The sequence below is a fragment of the Zeus faber genome (assembly GCF_960531495.2).
Source record: "Zeus faber genome assembly, chromosome: 8".
NCBI classification, from domain to species: domain Eukaryota; kingdom Metazoa; phylum Chordata; class Actinopteri; order Zeiformes; family Zeidae; genus Zeus; species Zeus faber.
In genome coordinates, this window is record NC_137195.1 from 14,281,319 (window position 1) to 14,303,413 (window position 22,095).

The following is a 22,095-nucleotide window of genomic DNA, read 5'->3' on the forward strand; positions in this document are numbered from 1 at the left end:
CAAAAGACAAAATTCACAAAACAAGGCGGCTTCCTTTCACCCATTTAATGAGATGGTATAACTGAAACGGGCGATACAGCTACATCTACATAAGACAAAACTAAAATGCCCTCACCTCCTCTCGACCTTCAACTCCTGCTAACGTTTCACGACAAATTAACACGCCTTTTTGTTATCCGTCCTCCTGGAGCACAATTGCCCAGTTAGTTTCTCACCTCGACTCCTTCTCAAAGTACTTAAAACAGGCCCGCTCCATTTAAATACAAACCTTAATGTGTGGCACCCCCCTCCCCCCCCCACCCCATAACGACATCCCTTTCTCACAAAGTATAAAAATGATTTCTTCCCCCGCCCCGAACCTGTTACTACACACAACACATTTCTCAAAAACTTAAACCCCCTCCCCCCGCCCACTAAATCCAACCTTATTGGTTTTTGACAGAATACAAACCCTCCCCACTTTATTCTCACTCCAATTCCAAGTCTGCGTTTCAACATAAACACTAGACATTTCACGTAGATCTGAAATGATAAAATGGGTATATCCAAAAACACTCTCCAAACTTTAGGCCGAGATGTACTTTAAATGCTGTGCCCAGCATGCGACCAAAGCGGGTGATTTGGAATTGGCCGGTACGCATCACCCCACCCAACCCCCTCTCTCCCTCCCCGGACCCCCCCTTTTTCGGGCATCCTCTACCAGAAGTCTCGGCGGTGATAAGCGTCTGGATCGCAGTATTTGGTCACCACCACTCTGTTCGCAAACTTCCTGCCGGTCAGACCCTGCATGGCCTTCTGGGAGTCAAACACCGACATGAACTCCACAAAGATCTGGAGCAGAGGTAAAGAAGGATAATTTAAGTTTTTTTTTATTTTTTATTTTGTTTACAGAAAATCTTAAAGTAAAACAAGTGGTCACAGTAATGATCATCACATACCTTGCCGGTCCCGGGCACCTCCAGGCCGTCCACAGGACGAGGGATCTCGATGCTCTTCACCTGGCCGTACTTGCTGCACTCTTCCCTCACGTCCTCCACAATCTCCTCGTACTCCTCATCGTCCAGCAGCTCTTCTGGGGCCACCATGTTCATCAGACACAGCACCTCAGTGGGCAGGCCGCCCATCTGGGTCACTGAACTGTTCATCAGGCCGGGCACCTGGAGCGTCACGGGGGTCTGGTTTATACTTGTCTGGTGGGGAGAAGAATAGCGGTTAGGTCACGATTTGTAGTGTAAGGTTTGACAGATTGACAGGAATTCAGCCTACCCTACAACATGGGTTCTTTCCTACCTCATTAGTTCCAGTATATAAAAAAATATTGTTTTGTGATTGTTTGTCATTTTTTACCTTTTATATTCAGAGCAGATTAGGTTAATAATTAACCAATTAGTTAATAGATTAAGTTACTGACTATACAAAGATTTGTATTATTATTATTTTTTTTTTAATAACTAACAAACTTCCAGGTGTTTCCACGCAAAGACACTCACCAGAGTAGCATCCTTGGATCCCACACTGGCTCTCTGCACCAGCAGCTTCTTGTCTCCCAGCTGCATGCCATTCAACCCAGCAATAGCCTGAAATGGCGAGAAAAAGCAAGACATTTAGAAAATGGGGGAATGGACTTGGATAAGTTCGGATTATGAAAAAGGTTATGAAAGTAACAATCCAAAAGGAGAAAATCCCAATTTGCTTATATTTTCCTGGTTATGAAAGATATGAATTCAGAGTTTTTAATAGTAAAAAATATTTAGCAATGTTACAGTGATTGAGCGAATATATATTCCTCCTATTGTAAATTCAGTAACCAGGCTCCCTTAGTGCCACTATCAGTTTGGTCTGAGCTGGGCCCCAGGTGCCGCATTGATGCGTAGATTACATCTGCATTGGATTTAGTGGAGCTTCGGGTCAAACAGCAGTGGTTGGTCTGCCAGAGAACATCCACGGATCTTATTCAGCAGCAGACACCTACCACGTGCCTTTCACAACATAACCCAATTTACATGCACGAGTATAGAGGTCTAAAACAAGACAAACTCGACCTATTAGCACAACTTCAAATTCAACATACACAACATTGGTTATGTCACCATCTAAAAAAACAAGGGACGGGATGTTTATAAAATATTGAATATAATACCAAACATATCCGTCAATTCATGTATTGAATAACGACACATCAAATCGACCCCTTCCATAGACGTGTCTCAGCAGGGTGAAGCTCATAAGATGAATAATGAGTCTGTTCCATGTAGAGATCCCAGTGCAACAGTACAGACTGAGTAGAGCCATTTCAAACTCATTGTCTATACTGGTGCACTGTATTCCTACATGGAATATACTGAAAAGGGTTCATATATCATGTTCATTTAAAAATGCTGCGGTGAGATGTTCCGATATAATTGTTTAACAGCTGTATACCACTAACCCTGTATGGATGTGATATAATTGCTATCATTGTTGTATGGCATTACTCAGGTTTGTAAAACATGAATAAATGCATACCGAGAATGAATACCATAGAACTTTCTTTTATTATCTAGTTTGACAGTCAGTCATAACTAAAAAAGAACATAAATAAGGAATAAATAATATTAAATAACACAAACTAATTCCTTTAAAAAAACGTTAAAGTGCAGCCACAATTTAGTAAAATAAAAGACATTTAGAATTTTAATTGGACAGTAAGTATAAAAAAGTAGTGCAACAGCAACTTAAACTAAATAAATCAACGACTACATCTGGCACTGTTTCGACAGGCCAGTGTTCCGCTTTGTTATTGTTTGTGACAATGCTGCTTCACATTAAGGTTTGCGACAGTGTAGTGTTTGCTTTACTGTTGTGAATGGTGTTGATTAAATGGAGTAAGCTCTGACTATGGCTCTGGATCCAGGCTCAGTCATTCAACATAACAATCATCATGTGATTAATTATGTTATATTGGATCGGTGCATAGACTGGCAGACTCACGATGCCCAATCCAGCATTTTAGGCTGTATCAGAACCATTTCTGATAACGGTTATTGGAACAACTCAATTTGTTTTCATTTTCTAATATTCAATATAGTCATTCAAATCATGATGAACCAAATGATTTCAGTGTGTATAAGTACTTTACCACAGAAAAGAGGAATGACTCCTATTTTGCCAAATCATTTGTCGACCCTTAAAACTATGGAAATAAAGAGAAACTTCCGCCCTAGGCTGGGATTGTTACCTGGTCATTAAGGTTGACATCAACATATTCACAGAAGGCGTATCCTTTGGATAGGCCAGTAGCACTGTCCTTAACCAAGTTGAACGCTTTGAGAGGACCAAATGACGTCAGCAGCTCCTTCACCTGAGACATTTAGCACACAAGAGAAATTGGTCAATTAAAAAGACAAAAAACAAAACAGCAACAAAATGTTCAAAACATTTGGATCTCAACCTCTGCTTTGATCTGCACTGATGCTAGTGAAAATGACAGCTGTGTAACAGTTTAAGGTGGGGTTTAAAGTCTTACTTTTTTTTTTTTTTTTTTTTTTAGTAGAAATCACTCCTTATCTAAACTGCAGTAATGTGTTCAGAAAATGTATTTACATTAAGATAACTTTCTTCAGGTGGGGAAAGTCACGTGTCAGAGCAACAATTATCCAAAAAAGTTGAAAACATCTGTACGCCTAAAATCAGCTGGTTGCATCAGTTCTCACAAGGTGTTTTCCACCTCATGTGCCCAACATTGCACTCTGTTCAACATCAAAAACGCTGTCAACTATGAAAAAGTGTAGTCTTGAATAAAAGTTTAATTTAATTATGTAACAATATCATCACTGCTGCTGAGATTACATCTGCACAGTGGTGCAGACTATATTGGTATGGCTTCCCGAATGATCCAATAAACTGTGAGAGATCCAAGCCGTGACCCAGTTGGGACGTTAAGCTTGTTATCAGAAGCACTGACCTGGTCATCGTTCAGGTAGTTGGGTAGGCCGCCAATGAAGAGCTTGTGTGCAGAGTCGGGCACCACGGTGGACACCACACCTAAGTGACGGAGTTTGGAGAACAATGTGGCACAGTGGCATGAGTTGTGAATTATGCTGCCATCAAGACTGAACTTGAAACAGACACCAAACGCAAATCTAGTGTGTACCTGGCACGTAGACACTCGGGTTTTCACTCATGCCGGGGAGAGGCTGGTAGTCGTGGGGACGGCGGATCTTCAGGCTCTGGCCTTGAAAGATAATGCCATCAAACGCCATAGCCTGGGTGGTTTCATCCACCGAGCGAAACTAAACAGACAAACAACAAGTTAGACATAATATCGCCCCTCCTCTAAAGGTTCTGTGGTACTCCTCCACAGGGAAAACAAATGGGATAGCTTGCTGGATTCTGACCTCAAGGAAGGCAAAGTTCTTATCTTGGTTGATCTGGACCGCCAGGACGGGGTTCCCAGGTGCCTGAGTCAGACCACCTAAACGCATTTGAGCGTTGAAGAAATCCATCATGGATTCCTGCAGAGCGGGAAAATAAATATTATTGCAGAAATTGATGATGAAACCCTGATCTGACTGTTGGAAAAGGTTAATCGAATGCGGTACCTCTGTGATACCGAAGGGGATATTGCCGACATAAAGCCTGCGAGCCTGTCTGGTCATCTGACTTCCCACCACAGGCACAGGAGTGGGGGTGACGGCGAGGCCATCCGGGGTCATGGTTGGCAGGAGAGCTGTGGCTGGGATCTGGCCTGCGGCTGGAGGTCGGAGACAAATGACATTAAAAAAAAAATCTGACTGCAAAAAGACTAAATAGCCAAGCTTCACCAACGAGAAGAAAAAAACGTAAGTTAAAATCTCTACAGTTGTGCGTTTTCCCTTTTGACTCTCACAAGACACTTTGTCCTTATCCCGCGTCCTACCTATTCATTACTTCCACAGTGCAAAAAATAGTTAAACTGCTAGTTTGAGTTGATTAGACCAAGGGCATGAATAGCTTTCATATGATTTTGTGGGAAAAGAGTATGCAGGGTTTAATTCTGATCACCACACCAGCCGTCTATTAGGAGGCTAACTGATTAAATAAGCTGATGTCAATAGGTTGGAACGTGACCCTGCATACTCTTGGTCCTTCATGGCCTGTGAAGGCCACTTTGTACACTTGCTGGATACATTAAAGCATATAAAATAAAAGCTCTCGTTAAGTCAATGCATTGTAACCACTGTGGAACTTTATCATTATCTTGAAGAGCGAAAAGAAAGTTGACCAAAAACATGCCAGCAATAACTGTGCTACAGCTGGAGCAGAATATGTAACTATGTATAATCTTCAAAATGCTTATTTCTTAAACGTTGAAATAAGTTGTGCTGTTACTGTTATAAAGCTGTTTTTTTTTTTTATCCTTTGGTGTAGGACAATTATTGAAGTTCATTATGAAATAAAAAACTGTGCGTGACAAATTGCATTACTTGAGTATCTTCAAACTTTAAGAAATGTGAGATATTTTAAGAAATGTTGCTTCTAGTTAAGAGGGGATTAACTTGCATGAGGCCTGGGAAGATTTACGATTAAATCGGTGATCGACATTGATGACAGACCATTTGAAAAAAATAAAAATAAATAAAATTGTATCCGCCAGGAAAATCCGAGCATTGAAATGGAGTGAGTGCACTTTACCGTGTTCTGAAACTGGAGCAGAGAGGGGGCATAGGTTCTTGCCCTCTCTGCTCAGAGTTGTTGAGTAAACACTTATGATCGGATCTCACTTCCCCGCTCTATATGCAAATCTGGTGATTAGAATATAGCAATATATAATCTCAGAGAAAGATTGATTTATTTTATTTCCTTTGTTTCTTACTTGTATGGAAAATGAAAAATGTAATGGGGTGGATTTAAAATAAATAATTGTATTTCTCCTCCAGACGGTGGTGCACCGCACACGCAGCGGTTCCTGACTGCGTGCTGGTTTTCCTGTGTTTTTATTTTAGATCTATTTATTTTTGTTTGTTTCCTACATGTGTGATTTTTTTTTTTTAGTGAACATAACTTGAGTTAAGGGAAGTCCCGTTCCGTCCTGTTCCAAAAAAAACCAAAAAGACGGTGCATCACCCGTTGCTTTCTGTTGCTGAGACTTCATTTAGTAAGTAAACTGGATGTTTTGTGTAAACACTTTACTTGTAAATAACAAACTGCACATCGGTAACGGGGAGACCATATTTGCCGCATTACATTACGTTATGTGCGTGCCCCCCCCCTCGATTAAATCTTCAATTGGAGTTTGGAATTTTGCACAATCACCCAAGCCTACCTTGCATGGCTTTATACTGCATGGGAGTGATGTGTTCAAACCCTGGAGGAGGCACATCCCAGTACTTTTTCACCTTGTTCTTCTTCTTCTCACGGTGTGGGGAACGGCTGTTGGGGGAGGAGAAAAGAGATGAAAAAGTAGTAAAGAATGAAAATGTATTCAGGCATATGAATCAGACGTTAAGTGACGAAAGCAAATTGCAGTTCTTCAAGTACATAATTGCCCGATAGCAATTATTTGAGTTGATCATAGTGGTTTTGCAAAATTGTTAGGATTCCAAAACTTTACATTTTCATCCAAATGTCATCGGAATTTTACACCAATATGAGATTAAATATTACTCCAGCCGAGTTGAGGGGAAATTATTGGAAGAATAAAATTTGACATTAGTCAATGGCAATAAAGGGCTCTGATTCATCAGTTAGATAAAATATCCACCTGATAGATAAGAGCCATTATGCTTGCTACCATAGGCTTATACTATTATATGGTATAAAGTTGGCAAATAAAGGACAGTTTCATTATTAATTGCAATGATTTTCTGTCAACTAAAATTTCGTGATCGTGACATTCCTTTTCCAAGGCAAGATGGGGAGCCATCCAACCCAGAATGAACCCATACTCTGGTAGTTTACTAGTATAGAAATAAATACCCAACTTGCATGAGGTCACCCATTTGATTCTCATTATATTGAAGCCAAAAAAACAGTGGCCTGGAAAAACTATTTTAAAACCAGGGCCCACATGGCAAGTACATAGAATCAGGACACTGCAGCGATTTGAATTGTGTTTCAACGATGCAGATATCAGCTCTGTGTTAATTTGCTGTATTACCTTACAGCAATCTCTTGGGGTTGGTTGGGTGGTGGGCTGAAATGACAGTGGAAAGGGTTCACATTTTTCTCAAAACAAACATGATGCTAACTAACATTTCTACCATATAGGATTTGGGGCGAAGCCACATGGGCCTTCATGGCATTCAAAAGGATGTTAATTGGCTGTTCACAACCAACCTCTTGGTTCACTGTGTATAATGGAAAGCATTATGTTCAGATGATACGTTTGGGTCTGTGATAATAGCCAATGTGGCTATTCACTTTTCCCCTATTTCTTTTTCCAATCGCTCATGTTATGACCATGTCAGACTGAAGAGGGGGAAATATAAACAAGCGTTGATATTTGATTGGAGCCCCGGCCAATGAACAATATTGCAGGCACTTGATGTCTCCACACACAATCGACATAAGAGTAGCTGTGCAACACCCAGAGCTTGTACAGCACAGAGGAACTTGGATATTCCTTTAACCAATCAAACTCATAAAAATTCAGGAGCTGCTGGACATCACATTGCGGATGCTTAACGCTGGCATTTGATGGACAAGCGGGAATCAAACATTGGAGATTGTGGCAGGTGTGAAAAGTGTGGTGAAAAAAAAAACCCATCCAGTTTTGTATCAGCTCCCAAGCAACAAGAGAGGTGCCCAATTACCCATGATACCACATGAGTCAAACCATTTATTTTGTTAAACTAAAAAAGAAAAATTCGAAATAATTCCGTTAGTCATTTATATATTCGCCGATGCAAAACTTAAAAGATGTTTTCAGCAACTTGGGGCATGACAAGCACCATCAAGGTAACATACAGAAACATAGCTGATCGTCAAGGAAGTTTGGTGTTCCCGGATACCAACCTGCGCCTCTGTCGGCGGTCCTTGCTGTCCCCACGCCGGTCCCTGCTGCGTCTGTCCCGGTCTCTGCTCCTCCTCTTCCTCTCTCTGCTGCGGCTGCGGGAGGGGGAACGGCGATGGTGGCGGTTCTCCTTGTCCCGTTCCGCTGCAGGTATTAAGGGATGAGTTAAAAGCTTGTTAAAATACAGTATGGAATGAAAGAGCAAGCACTTTCTGAGATGTTTTAGATAAAATTCAGTTTTTTGTTTCAACTGAATTCAAATAATGCATTGTTTGTTTGAATGAGAAAGACATCTTCAATAATAGTATTGCATATAATGCGTAGCAATGCATAGTGTCTGCCAAAAGGCAAAACACTAGAGTGTAATGTACAGCAAACACAGCTTTTCAGATAGGCTACATTTGGGGATGAGTGCAATGTCAATATTCTTAAGGCAAAGAGCTCTTATTTTTCCAGACGGACTTCTTGTTGTGGGATGCAACAACTGTACATTTTGGATGCCCGCAGGCCAAACACTCAAAATGCTAAGTCAAAATGTTATCTTAAATTTCATGTTGTGCATCAGTAAGGCAACAACTCCACCGCTGGCTGGCCTGTCCTGGTTGACCTGTGCTCTCAGAGGTGCACACAGCTTGGGTTCTAGCGCTAATGGACAAGCAGTATAACAGTGCTGTGAGTTGAGATAGACAACTTATTTTTCTATAAGTACTACTACTAAATTTACTCTAATTGCCACTTGTGAACAGATAGTTTAATGCTGACAATGTTACTCAGAAACTTTCAGTACAATATTTTGAATGTTTTAATATTAGTAGCCGGTTTGGTCCTGGGGCCTCTGCTTGTAGACTAAATCCATCGGTGATGTGATCTTCCATGGCTTCTCCTACCACTGCGATGGCCATGACAGTCAACTCTACTTAATATAATATCAGGATATCGAGAGGTGCATCTCTGCATGTCTTAAAAGACATTAACGCATGGATGCCTGGGCATAACCTGACGCTGAACCTCGACAAGACATAACTCCTTCTCCCTGGGAAAGACTGCCCTCAGACTTCTCCATCACCACCGAAAAGCACCACAGTATCTCCCTCTCAGATAAAACATCCAACTCTACTAGTTCTGGGGATGTTTAGCTGGCGGAGACTGATATAGTTGCAAACTTGCACCGTTCCTTATTCTAGACAGGGTAAGTAGTTCGTTTATTGTTCATTTTTAGGTTTGCTGTAGGCTGCCATTTTTCCCCCAAAATGTTTTTTTTTTTTTTAAATTTGTCTATTTTTTGCTAAAATGTATGTTTACTGTATGTTGACGTTTATTTCTATATCAAGTAGCTTATTATTAGCTGCTGTAACCCCGCAACTTCCCTCCAGCGATGAATAAAGTAGCGTCTCCAGCAAAAAGACGGGCCCCAGCGTTGCAGCTAGCTGGCTAACGTCCTGGCGTTACCCCAAAACACGCAAACTGTTGAGCACGCGAACATCCACTCGTTACCTTGTTTGTTTTCGGACAGTTGTCTTTCGAATTCGTCGAAGTCAGACATCTTTGTGACTCTCGGTGCTGCTGTGAAGCTAAAGGCGGCTAGCTTGTTAGCCAGCGACAAAGTGAACTGCACTCTTCGGACAAAGTGCTTCTGCTGCCGCGGCCCGGCTAACTAATCACCGACCTCAAGCCCTGGCGCTCGTCGTCCGAAGCGAGCAGAAAGCGGGGCCCCCCGTGCGACTGCGATATTTTGAGTTTGTTTACAACGCAGCGGACAACACTGGAGTCGAAAACGTGTTCGCGGTGCTAGCGGGAGGCAGCTAAGCTAACTGGCAGCGGGGTCCAGGAGAACGGGCCTGCTCGGCTAGTTAGCAGCTCAGAAAGACGGCTGAATAATGAGCCCTTCCGCCGAACCGAATACAGCCCCACGCGGCTCGTCGACCGACCAAACGTGCTCGTTCGCCCGTTCGCGTCGCTACACACGGCGTCGGATAGAGTGATTGGAGTGGTTAAGGCAGCTGGACGTGCAGCGTGCCCGCTCTCCGCTGTCTGCAGGCGCCCCGTGACACCGGAAGTTGATGCTTCGCGCACTTCCGGAAAGTGGAGCGCGGCGGGATCAACCGGCTGATGGACCCGGGAGGTGTCTAAGGCTCTAACCTCGGTGAGAGATGTTGGAGGCCCGACCTGGGACGTGCCCCGGGCCCCGCTGGGCGGGAGGGAGGGAGGGAGGGAGGGAGGGGAACGGTGAAGCCGCGTCTCGGCCGGACGGGAGCACCTGGGGGTGTGTGGAATGGAGGTTCTGCCCGACGGGGGACGCGGCCTACAGCCGCCATGTCTAGAACCAGTGGTGGTAGACTCAGACTCCAGGCGAAGACAAGGGAGCAAAGTGCGGATTTGGTCAACGGGTTCCATTGTAGTACAGAAAGTAAACACGCAGAGTGTGTACAGGTGTTCAAAAGATCCAATATCAGACAGAACCGGTTCTGTGGTTGCCCGGTGGCTTTAGAGAGGGTTGAACCAAAGCCAACGCAAACAGAGCTCTGATCTGTAGTGTTTCAGCGCCCGGTGTGTGCAGCCTAAAGCCAGGTTTATCCAGGCATCGCCGGTAAAGAACTACTATTTAAAATAATGGAAATACACTCGCGAGTAATAAGACAAGGCGCTGCGGTTGCGCTCATCATGGGCAATGAGAGAGAGCCGACAAACTAGCCAAGCAAGCGGTTAAAAAAAAGGAAAACAAAGACACTGAAATTAAACTTTGAATTTGGGAGGGAAAGGGTATTGCATGGTAGAAAGTCAATAACAGCACTGGGATCGGGAGATAAGAGGAGGACAACTACTCAATTTGCATACCGCCCCAACGAATCGACGGACGACGCCATCGCCCTGACGGTACACACCGCCCTCTCCCACCTGGATAAGGGAAAAACATACGTGAGGATGCTGTTTGTAGATTACAGACCAGCATTCGACATTATTGTGACCGCTAAGCACGTTCCCAAGCTCAGGATCCTGGGTCTTAACACCTCCCTCTGCCACTGGATCCTGGACTTTCTGACGGGCAGACCAGAGGTGGTGAGAATGGGTAACCCCACCTCCTCTGCACTGACCCTGAGCACTGGAGCCCCTCAGGGCTGCGTACTGAGTCCCCTCCTGTACGTCCTCTTCACGCTTGACTGTGTGGCCACACGCAGCGCCAACAGCATCCTCAAGTTTGCAGAAGACGCCACCATCCTGGGTTTCATCTCCAACAACGATGAGATGAGATCAGCGTCTTGGCGACATGGTGCCAGGACACCAATCTCTGTCAACGTCTGCAAGACCAAAGAGATGATGGGTGGACTTCCGGAAGCAGCAGGGGAGGGGTCATGCATGCATCCATTCACAACGATGGAGCTGAAGTGGAGAGAGTCTGCTTCAAGTTCCTCGGTGTGTTCATCAAAGAGGACCTCAACCGGGCCGGGCAAGTGGACTCAACGGTAAAAACTGCACAAAAGCTCCTATACTTCCTGAGGAGACTCAAGAAGTTTGGCGTCTCTGCCAAAACTCACCAACTTCTACAGGTGCACGCTCTGGCTGCATTACTACATTGTACGGCTGCCGATCACTGCTGGCCCGCCGCAGGGTGGTGAAGACAGCGGAGTGCGCGGCTCATTAGCTGCCAGCTCCCCTCTGCAAGGCATCTACCACATACGATGCCTTAGGAGAGCACGGAAAATCATATATGACTTCAGCCACCCTGGCTATGGACTGTTGACGTTGCTGCCGTCTGGTAGATGTGACTGGAGCATTCGGGCACAGACAACCAAACTCACAAACAGTTTTTATCCCCGGGCCATCAGGCTCCTTAAACAGCAATACCAAGCTGCTAATCATATTGATGACACATGAACAATTCTACAGATGCTCTGGTCAATTGTACATTCAATGTAAATGACCCATTCTAGTGTACATAATCATCGACACACCTCCACTTTATATTATAATATTTAATACTTCTATTCTTATTATCCCTCTTGTCCACAACCATCATAATATGACATATTCCCCATTTTTGCATTTACATTCCCCAAAACTGCTGCTAATATTCTGTTATTGTGGTTTTCTTTTTATTATGCATATTTTTTTTATGCTGTAGGCTTTTTTATTTTTAACAATTGAATAGCTTCTTTGAAAAAACAAAAATCAGTGCCTTCTACATAGTTGTGGCTTGCCTTGTCACAAGAATTTCACTGTTGAGAATGACCCTGTGTTATACTGTGCATGTGGTAAATAAAACACTTTTACTTTGACTTTAAATGCCCTTAAAAATGGAGTGGGTATTGAGAGAAACAGGGAAGTGGAGGAAATAGAAAAGAGGAGGTGGCAATGGCCGGACTAAGAATAGGACATAGTAACCTGAACGGGACTCTCCACATTATAGGGAAGCATCCAACTGGACTACTGTATGTGAACTCCGTCAGGTACCAGAAACAGTGGAACGTGTACTTGTTAGTTGCAGGAAATATACTTCAGAGCAAAATGATTCGATGGAGGGAATGGAAAGATCAGCACCAACAGGAGTGGGGTTAAAGGGCACACGGCAATGTGGTGGAACTGGACACGGCAGGAAGCGTCTGGTCAGCTTTCTTAAGTGAACAGGATGGACAAGAAAGATCTGACACGGTTGGAGTCAACTAACTCCAGAAGATGGCAGTAATGTAACACCAAGGATACAAGCTGGTAGCTGCCGTCAAACACCCACGAAGAAGAATGTTAGAGGAAGTAGGGCAGTAGATGTGTTGAATATTTGATCTTTATGTATTTTTGCAGGGGGGTGACAATGAATACACAAACTTAGAATAAACGTATACAATTTTGCCAAGTATATGCCCATTATTAGTTACGTAGTCAGGCGCTCAAAGCACCAAATAGATGGCACGTTCTCTCTCGCGCGTGCTAAAATACCTAAAGTTTTAAAAAAAATCTGCATTTTGTTTGCACATGTCCCCTTAGGGGCTCTGTAGTACACAGTTAAGTGAGGATAAAAAAATGACTTGCAAAATAAATGGTAGTAATAAATTTAGCTGCAGGCAGCAATACGCGGGGTCCAGGGTATCCGGCCCTCTATTAAAGTTCAATGGATGAGTGTGCTTTGGCTCTCTGTTTGTTTTGTGACTGCAGGAGTTCTTTCGTTCCGGCCTGGTTACCGTGTAACAGTGTAACAGTGTTTGTGGCTGTGGCTGTGGGTGGAAAATCAACAGAAAACTGCCTTCACCATAATCAGAATGTATTTTATAAATCGATAAAAAATAAACTAATATAAATGGTTTAACTGACTTCAACTGTAGTGGATATATAATGAAATAAATTGTGTTTAGTGCGCTAAACATTTTTGTTGTAATTGTAACAAATTTTAGGCATCTGGGAGGGAACCCAGGCAATCAAGGAATACAAATATTTCAAAACACATATATAATAAGTACATGTTCCTTTTATTATGTAATTTCTTATGGTTGTTACCAGTAATTAGAATTCAGGAAGTTTGTATATACAGAATTGATATCTCTAGAGTGTCTATAAATTCGGACAGTATTGCTATTGGGTTTTTATTTTGTAAAGCCTACATTGGTGCATGTCAAATGTCCTCAGAAGCATATATATTTATGGCATTTAATACGTTGCACTTTGTTTAATCCAATTGTCTTCTGGTAATACTTTAACTTAATTTTTCCAACATAATAAAGGTTAATAGTAATAAAATTATACCTGTCATTTAGTAACTTTGTATGGTTAAGAGTTTTTATCTTACATTATTTTAGTTAGACCAATTGCAACAATATCTGTGACGTGATCTGTGCACTCCGAAAACTTGCGCATGCACACTGTGCGTTGCGCCAGCTTGCTGAGGTAATGATTGTTGATCACAAACTCCATCCATAAAAATCCAATGAACCGATCTGTATTAAACTTGAACGATGCAATGTTTGAACTGCCCCGATTACAAATCTTATTCAGATTGTCTGTAGGTTTGTCGGATCCTCGACATCCTTGAAGTTCTGACGCCAGTACCATCTGCACGTATCGCCATCTCTGTGAGGACAGGGTGGTTGACCAACTAGACTGCATGCTATCATCTTACCTGTGCGAGCCGTCATATGCCCATCCTTGTGCGTTGTGGCGATGATACAAATTTCAGTTTTTTACAAAATGATTCCACAATAATGGACAGATCAGGATGAAACTTGGACGGCAGCATCGGGACCCTGAATACATATTTTATTTATCTTTGCTGCGAGTGCGGCGGATCCATAAGATCCATTGACTACTGATGTCAGTTTTCATTAACAATAGCAATAGGGCTCCCGCCCCTTCGGGCGTGCCGCTATCTAGACTGGAGAAATTTACAAGTGTGCTGGCCGCATGTGACCATTCGTTTGTGTTGTGTTTGTGTTGTGGCCAGCTCTGTGTGTGTGTGTGTGTGTGTGCGTGTGTGTGTGTGTGATAAAAAAAATCTGTGTCAAAATTGACATTTCTCAGCCGCAACCTATTTTCCCCTCTTGGGCAAAAAGTGGGAAATTTCATGAATCGCTGGCCGAAACCATCCACAAGGTTATAGCACACCAGTCAGGACCCTCTGGTCCCCTAAACTAAGCCTGGTGGGCATAGTTCAGGGGACTCACAGTGGAGGAGCAGCCAGACAAATAGGCCTGTGTCATAGTCCGGGTTCACTGGCTTGGGAGGGACCAAGGGCAACCTCAAATGTGATTTACCAATAGTAAATATAGTTACAAAAGAAAAGAGCTGGGAAGAACAACACTGAAACAATCTATATAGAGTTGGATGCAGAGGTATTCCCTAGGAAATAGTTCTGAGGGTTAGTGGGTTAGAGTTGTTTTTTTAGAGCTTTAATTCCCAAGGCATTTAGATGTTACATATGCAGAGATAACAGAGAGAGAACAGGAGATGTGCAAAATGTATTTTCTTCTTAAAAGCATATGGTCTGATGTGGAAACTAAGTCTTTTAATTAAGTTAGACTTGAGGGAATTAGAGGGTAAGCAATTCAATTGGATCAAATACTTACCTTGATGGGAGAACTATGCAATTAATAGGTGATGATTTATCTGGCAGATATACAGTGGATAATGGGATTCTGCAGGGTACTGTGATCAGTCTCCTGTTATGCAATGATTCATTTTCAAAAGTGAACTATAATACAGGGGGATCTCTTTTTTGCAGATGATGTTCCACAAGGCATATAGGACACAGACCGCAAACATCTTTTGGGGTCTGAATGTGCACTGTATGCACGTAAGTCCAAGAACATCTCCCAATTGAAATTCATTATTTTAAATGCCGTTCACGAAAAAGCAGAAATGCTCTCATTAAAATGAATGGGTTTGAATTTTGTTGTGTCTAGCACGGAAAAATAAATAAATTGGACAGTCGTGCTCCAGGACACGATGCGATAGGTTCATTTATGTGGCTATGAGCACGAGAAAGCGTGCTACCGGGTTGTCTGTCCTGTGGGTATCAAATTCAGGGGAGTGTGACTGAAGTAGAGAAAATCATGTTCCACAGATTTTCCTACTTTCTCCTGCATTTTGGCAAATTGATGTAGATTAAAAGCTCTTTGTGCACTCTTTCAACGGTTTTAATAAAAACACATCTCACTAAATAACTGCCAGCTTACAGTTTACAACTCCATACATTATGATACAGTATGTCTTTGAAAATATTCATGAATCTGAACTGCACATAAACCACAGAACACCAAAGTGCTTGTATAACGTGTTTGTAATGAGGCATTGAAGACCATATTATTACAATCAGTTCCATTTACTGGAACCGCTCAGCTTAATGGAACGTCAGTTATGATTAATTTGGATGTCTGAAATATCAACTGTTTTATTAAGCAATGTACTAGAAGATTATGTTTTTGACATATAAGTGCAGTATGATGACAACATGGGTGTTGGGCATCAACATTGTCACTTACAACTGCAACCAATCTCCTTGACCCTTCCATTTTCATGCAATCAAAAAAAGGTACAACTCAAGTAAGGTTCTGGAATTCCTCACCCATTACAGATTTCCGACTTTGACATTCTTGTGACTTTTTATGCATGAAAATCACAAAATAATCAACCAACATCCAGTGCAATGTAAAGTTAAAACACGTATTTATTACAAAGCAGTAAACTTCAACAAAACTCTTAACGTAACTACTTTTATTGAAATTTAACAATCCATTTATCTTTACAATGCATACATTTTTCAAACTGAGGTGCAGCCATGTCTGGGCGATCAAAGTAACAGCCTCAGCCCCTGAATAAATTAGAATGGCATACTGGTGTATCGAATGGTATCGAATGTTGGGTGTTTTTTCTTCTGATCAAATTGTCGTTGGCTGGCTTTGTGCAGCAGGTCATGATAACGAATAGATAGAAAAACATTTCTTCAACTAATTTTCACCCTGGGAAACTACTGGGCTATGAAATTCGACCCTCTCCCTGGAGAAACTGGAAGGGTTGCAGTGGTGGCCAATGCCAAATGGTGATCCAGTTTTTTAGTGAATGGTAGAAAATTAGAACATAATGATTGATAATTATCATCAATTACCCACATTAGTGGCATCTTACATGCTTCTATGTGCCAAAAATAAGAAAAACAGAATCTAAAATTTGCTTGTCTGACGTGTGCATATGTTGTGCATATTTTTGTATTGTATGCTGATGGATGGGCAAACATCTGATATCTTATACCAGTGCCCCACCCCTACTTGTAGTCACAGCAGTTGAATCCTCTTAAAGAGGGTCATACTTGTCTTTAACCTTGAGAAATGTTGAAAATAAGATACTTTGCTCCACGACTCATTACCTTCAATGAATCCACTCAAGAGGCAATCACAAAAATGGAATTAAGACAATATGAAATGCAGCCAGTCTTCATACAGTATGTATGTTTCTACCACAAATGCCTGACATTTTCCTTGCTCGTGTCGTGATGTACGTATGTGATGTATGTACATGATTATTAAATAAGAGAACAAACATTCCTAGCCACAATGCAAACACAAAACGAATTGAGGGTCTAAAGAAACAAGCACAAATATAAAAGGAAACACTATATTTAACATCTTTGATAAAAAAAAAAAAACACATTGCCATAATTTTATAGATATAATAGAATGTCTGAACTGCAACATAATTTAAACATACACAGATAATATAACTGAAATTCTTTTTTATAAATCCTTTAGGCAAATAATAAAATTAATGACTATCCTGCCATTCACAAAATGAAAGGAAAGACAACGGCATCCTAAAGACTTACCACTCAATGGAATGTTGCTTATACATATACAGTATGTATGTGTATATATATATATATATGTATATATATACACATATATACATATATAAATACTGTATATACATACAGTATATGTATAGTATATAGAAACCTTCAGCATTTATAATGAAGACAACCCTGTCGACAGATCTCTCACAACAGATTCTGAATCACAAAGATATGCTATGTTCCAACTTACACCTTTACATTTTTATATTTATTTTTAATTTTCACTCATTTTTGCCTTTTCAGCTGCAGCAGGCACTCCCTCATTCAGGGCTTAAAATACTTAATATGTGCTGATGAGGGTTTTGTGTTAACAGTAAAAGTACTTTCAAATGTTCCAATGAAAACGAGGTTTCAAAGGGGGTGTTTGCTCGGATCTGAACCTCAATTTAGCCTCATCCAAGACACTGCGGAGGAAAAATAACACTAAAGGCCCTTGGACATCAATACAACTAAAAGGTGAGGTTTGCCGCTGGAGCAGAGCTTGAATGTTCTTGCTTTTACCCACCACCCAATGTCTTCTGGAGAGAGCTGCCCCCCACTTCAGTGTCTGAACCTGTAGGAGATTGGCAGCAGCAGGTTATTTTTCTTCAGGGCCTGAACCCTGCTGAGCGTCTCCTCATCGAGGGCGATGTAGCACCGCCGGGCGTAGTCCAACAGCTTCTCCTTGGACGGATCGAATTCGCCGACCTCGGCAACCTTCTCCGGGGCCACAAGCAGCATCTCGGCGATAGGTGTTGTGGAGGCCACTGTGTTACGGTCAACACCGTGGATCTGGAACGCTTTAGACATATTCTTCAGTCGCTGGTAGGTCAGTAGGATCTTCTTGTAGCGAAAGAGCACTCCAGCCGCATCTTTTACTGGAGCGCAAAAGTCAGGATCGACAACAATGAACTATTACTGAAAATGAAGATTTTGTCTCCAATGGCATACATTTACTTATTTTTTTCATTTTAGGAAAGAATATCTATTTTCACAATTTGTTTCGTCGTCTCACCTCGTTGCCGCTCCCTGTGGGCTTGGAAAAGCCTCCTCCTCTTCACTGGGTGTCCATTACTGTTTATGGAGTCGGGCAATACATCCTCTGCTGATATCAGATCCCCCTCATCCAGGTATACACTGTCTTGCTCCAGGTACACATCAGATTCTCCCAATATTGAGAGCGATTCTGAGGAAAAAGGCAGAGCGATCTTGTGACTTAAAAGATTATAAACTGTAAAACAGAATTCTGCTCACTAAATTGGGGAATACAAATGCCATTCAAATAGTCTCACCTTGGCCTATGTTGGCCCGTGCGCTCATTTCACTCATGGTGGGCCTGCTATTGTTGTTACTGACACTGCTTCCACTCGCCGTGGTACTGGTGCTGCTATGAGCAGGCAAATGGGCCTGAGAAGATGCAGAGTTGAATAATGCACTCATGGAGGCAAGCTGATTAGCTATCGGGCTGGAAACACAATTTTTGGAGGAAATCCTCGCAGGAGTAATGGTCCTTCGCTGGATGAACTGGTGTGTGGGGAATTGCTGCGAATCAGACTTCTGTTGATCTGCAAGGTGAGAGAAAAAGGCTGTGCAAACAATAAAGCAGCTAAACTCAGCAAGTATGAACCTTATTAAGCTGTGACGGCAGAATTCTGTCATTTGCAAACAAATACTCGTTTACCAACAGGGCGATCTTCCTCTCGTCTAGCCCTCCAATTGAATCGTCTGGGCTCATAACCTACAATGAGGAAAACCATTTAAAAAAGGGGCTCTTCCACTCTGATATCTGTAAAAATATTTATTTTGAATCGGATGTCAGCTGGCTGTTTACAGTGAGCAAAGAACCCGATGGAAATTTCCGCCTTTACGATGCATTTTACTAAGCGCTGAAATGCAAGTGTTCCATAGTAAATGATCACTGTGTTGATCTTATTTTCATACCATTGCTATAGTGGCTCTGATTCTCTCCCTGTCCCTGGCTCTTAGTGGAGAAAATGAAGCGGTCCAGCTGGCAGCGCAGGAAGTCCCTCTCCTCCTCCAGGTCCTCGATTCGCTTCTGGAGCCACGAGTTCTTCTCCAGGGAGATCTGCAGCTGGGTGCGCAGGTTGGTGATCAGCATGTAGGAGTTGTTCGCAGGAGACGGACCAGATGTGGGAGTGGACTCTGAGGAGGACAGTTGCATGTTAAATTTGGGGAATCACTGGCTATGTTTTGGGAGAAATATTGTAAATAAATAAATAAAGTGGCTGATTTTGATATTTACCGTCAAAATTCTGATCACTTTGGTTGAAAAACGCTTGTTGCTCAAAGTTGCTCTCCTCATAGGGGATGGATATCTCATAGGTGTCCTCGTTTTTCGGAGCTGAAGATGAGATTGCGCACAAAAGTTAAGGGCAGTGGTGAAAAGTAACAAAGAACTAGTACTTTGTTACTGTACTCGAATAGATTTTTCAAGTATCTCTTACTCTTATGCTTTAGTATATTCATTTTCAGAGACTTTTGACTTTTACTCCACTATATTTCAAAACAAATATCTATACTTTTTGCTCCGCAACATTTCTAGCTGTTTTGTTTTTTTTAATCAGGATATATTTACAGTATATATACATCAGGGACTGGATCGATCAAAAAAATCACTAACACAGCCTATGCTATTGTTTTGTAAATGGTAATCACTTAAGAGCAAACACTTGTATAAAATAAACAAAAATAAATCAATAAAAAATACAAATGAAAAAGATTTAGAATAAATACAATCCACACGTCTGCATTAACATATTTAAATGCAAAAAAAACCCCAAAAAACAGAAACACAAATAAAATAAATATCTTACTTGTGTTGTGTAACACATTTTGCAAATAAAAGTAATTACATAATTTAAAAAAAATTGTGAATTGTGAGACAGATCCTTCCGTCGGTATCTTTTTACAAAAGAACAAAACGAAGTACACCTGGGAATCTCTTACTCTGCAGGTGGATGGAGGCCGTGTGGGTCTTGGAGGTGGGGGCAGCATCGCTCCTGTTGCCGTCCTCCATCTCCGTCCCTTCCCTCCGTCGCTGCCCAAACTTTGGAAAGAGAACCTATTCGGGTGGAAAGTAACTCGTTGGTTAACATTCCAAAAAGTGACAAGTCCTCTATAAGTGTTATCATAACCGACAGACCACCACTGTAGCGCGTCACATGAAGATGAAGTGTTCGTGAGCGGTGGAAAACACATTCCAGTCATCCTCTTACTTTAACTTCTCGAAAATAACGTTATTTTAGGGCAGCAAACCCATATTGTAACTGTGTTACACGACCACGAAGTTGAGAAGGAAGTGAAGTAATATGGGGAAATAGACGACTCAATTTATGGTAATTATATACTGGTAGTAGCATGTATTATTCTTGCTATCCGATCCCAGCTAACGTTAGCACCATCGTAATATTAGCAAGAATTTGGCTGCGAATAAAAACATAATCACAATCTTGCCGAACATTTGTTTTTTTATTCCAATCCAACAACTGGAACTTGGTGCCGTGATTATTTCTGACAAATACGCGCTACGTACCGTTTTACAGTTGTAATAACTGGACCGTTCACATGTAATACGCTGTTATTACTCCGTCATAGCCCTATTCACGGAATAGCTACATGCTAGAAACGGAGCTAACAAGCTAACAATAACAATTATCACTTTTTTTATTTTTTTGTTCAACGATGACGTCATTTCCGTTTGCCACGGGGACCTGATGCAAGCCACGCCCTAAATCAAGGACTGTTTTGGTTTATTTAAAGTATAATACACAACACGAGAACACACGTGTATGCATTGTAGTGTTATTATTATTATTATTATTATTATTATTATTATTATTATTATTATTATTATTATTATTATTGTTATTTATTATTATTTTATCTGATCCAGAGGTTTAGTGCATATTGTCAGATTCCTATATTTTATCTATCTCTCTTTCTGTCAATCTGTCCGTCTGCCTGTCCCTCTGTCTGTCCATCAATCTGTCTGTCTGTCTGTCCGTCTATCAATCTATCTGTCTGTCCGTCTATGGATCTGTCTGTCTGTCTGTCTGTCTGTCTGTCTGTCTGTCTGTCTGTTTATTATTGTGAGCCCATTCGGGACCAGTGGCTTAAATACAAACTGATGTTGTTGTGGTCCTGGCCTGGCAACGTGCTGCAGGTAACAGGTAGAACAGCTGTCTGTCTGTCTGCCTGCCTGTCTGTCTGTCCGTCTATCAATCTATCTGTCTGTCCGTCTATGGATCTGACTGTCTGTCTGTCTGTCTGTCTGTCTGTCTGTTTATTATTGTGAGACCATTCGGGACCAGTGGCTTACATACAAACTGATGTCGTTGTGGTCCTGGCCTGGCAACGTGCTGCAGGTAACAGGTAGAACAGCTGTCTGTCTGTCTGCCTGTCTGTCTGTCTGTCTGTCTGTCTGTCTGTCTGCCTGCCTGTCTGTATGTCTGTCCGTCTATCAATCTATCTGTCTGTCCGTCTATGGATCTGACTGTCTGTCCGTCTATGGATCTGACTGTCTGTCTGTCTATCTGTCTGTTTATTATTGTGAGACCATTCGGGACCAGTGGCTTACATACAAACTGATGTCGTTGTGGTCCTGGCCTGGCAACGTGCTGCAGGTAACAGGTAGAACAGCTGTCTGTCTGTCTGCCTGCCTGTCTGTCTGTCCATCTATCACTCTATCTGTCTGTCCGTCTATGGATCTGACTGTCTGTCTGTCTGTCTGTTTATTATTGTGAGACCATTCGGGACCAGTGGCTTACATACAAACTGATGTCGTTGTGGTCCTGGCCTG

General features: G+C 42.0%; 2 protein-coding genes across 4 annotated transcripts; both read right to left on the reverse strand.

The window, feature by feature from the left end:
- Positions 1 to 682: 682 nt before the first annotated feature.
- On the reverse strand, positions 683 to 10,013 carry u2af2a (U2 small nuclear RNA auxiliary factor 2a). The gene is made up of 12 exons (XM_080005664.1): positions 9,467 to 10,013; positions 7,975 to 8,116; positions 7,118 to 7,153; positions 6,284 to 6,390; positions 4,581 to 4,732; positions 4,377 to 4,493; positions 4,133 to 4,271; positions 3,944 to 4,023; positions 3,218 to 3,340; positions 1,491 to 1,577; positions 939 to 1,190; positions 683 to 831 (listed from the first exon to the last, which is right to left on the reverse strand). The coding sequence occupies exons 1-12, from the start codon at positions 9,513 to 9,515 to the stop codon at positions 697 to 699; spliced, it is 1,419 nt and encodes a 472-aa protein (XP_079861790.1). The 5' UTR covers positions 9,516 to 10,013; the 3' UTR covers positions 683 to 696.
- Positions 10,014 to 16,100: 6,087 nt separating this feature from the next.
- Positions 16,101 to 20,927, reverse strand: ccdc106a (coiled-coil domain containing 106a). 3 transcript variants are annotated; one of them, XM_080005667.1, is made up of 8 exons: positions 20,830 to 20,927; positions 20,244 to 20,358; positions 19,540 to 19,638; positions 19,218 to 19,439; positions 18,958 to 19,014; positions 18,569 to 18,862; positions 18,292 to 18,462; positions 16,101 to 18,154 (listed from the first exon to the last, which is right to left on the reverse strand). In XM_080005667.1, the coding sequence occupies exons 2-8, from the start codon at positions 20,311 to 20,313 to the stop codon at positions 17,838 to 17,840; spliced, it is 1,230 nt and encodes a 409-aa protein (XP_079861793.1). In that variant the 5' UTR covers positions 20,314 to 20,358; positions 20,830 to 20,927; the 3' UTR covers positions 16,101 to 17,837. The 3 variants fall into 3 exon arrangements, with proteins under 3 accessions (XP_079861793.1, XP_079861794.1, XP_079861792.1); XM_080005668.1 differs by having other exon boundaries at positions 18,569 to 18,841; positions 20,229 to 20,358; XM_080005666.1 differs by having other exon boundaries at positions 20,229 to 20,358.
- Between the last annotated feature and the right edge of the window lie 1,168 nt (positions 20,928 to 22,095).

Bases quoted from the DNA above. Each gene is read 5' to 3' on its own strand.
- ccdc106a (XM_080005666.1), bottom strand. From the start codon at position 20,313: ATGGAGGACGGCAACAGGAGCGATGCTGCCCCCACCTCCAAGACCCAC. The intron at 19,440-19,539 runs GTAAATATCAAA...TGTCCTCCTCAG, and splicing joins AAGTGATCAGAATTTTGACG to AGTCCACTCCCACATCTGGT. The intron at 19,015-19,217 runs GTATGAAAATAA...TCCTCATTGTAG, and splicing joins TCAGAGCCACTATAGCAATG to GTTATGAGCCCAGACGATTC.
- u2af2a (XM_080005664.1), bottom strand. From the start codon at position 9,515: ATGTCTGACTTCGACGAATTCGAAAGACAACTGTCCGAAAACAAACAA. The intron at 6,391-7,117 runs GTAATACAGCAA...CTCCCCCAACAG, and splicing joins CCCCAAGAGATTGCTGTAAG to CCGTTCCCCACACCGTGAGA. The intron at 832-938 runs GTATGTGATGAT...CCTCTGCTCCAG, and splicing joins AGGTGCCCGGGACCGGCAAG to ATCTTTGTGGAGTTCATGTC.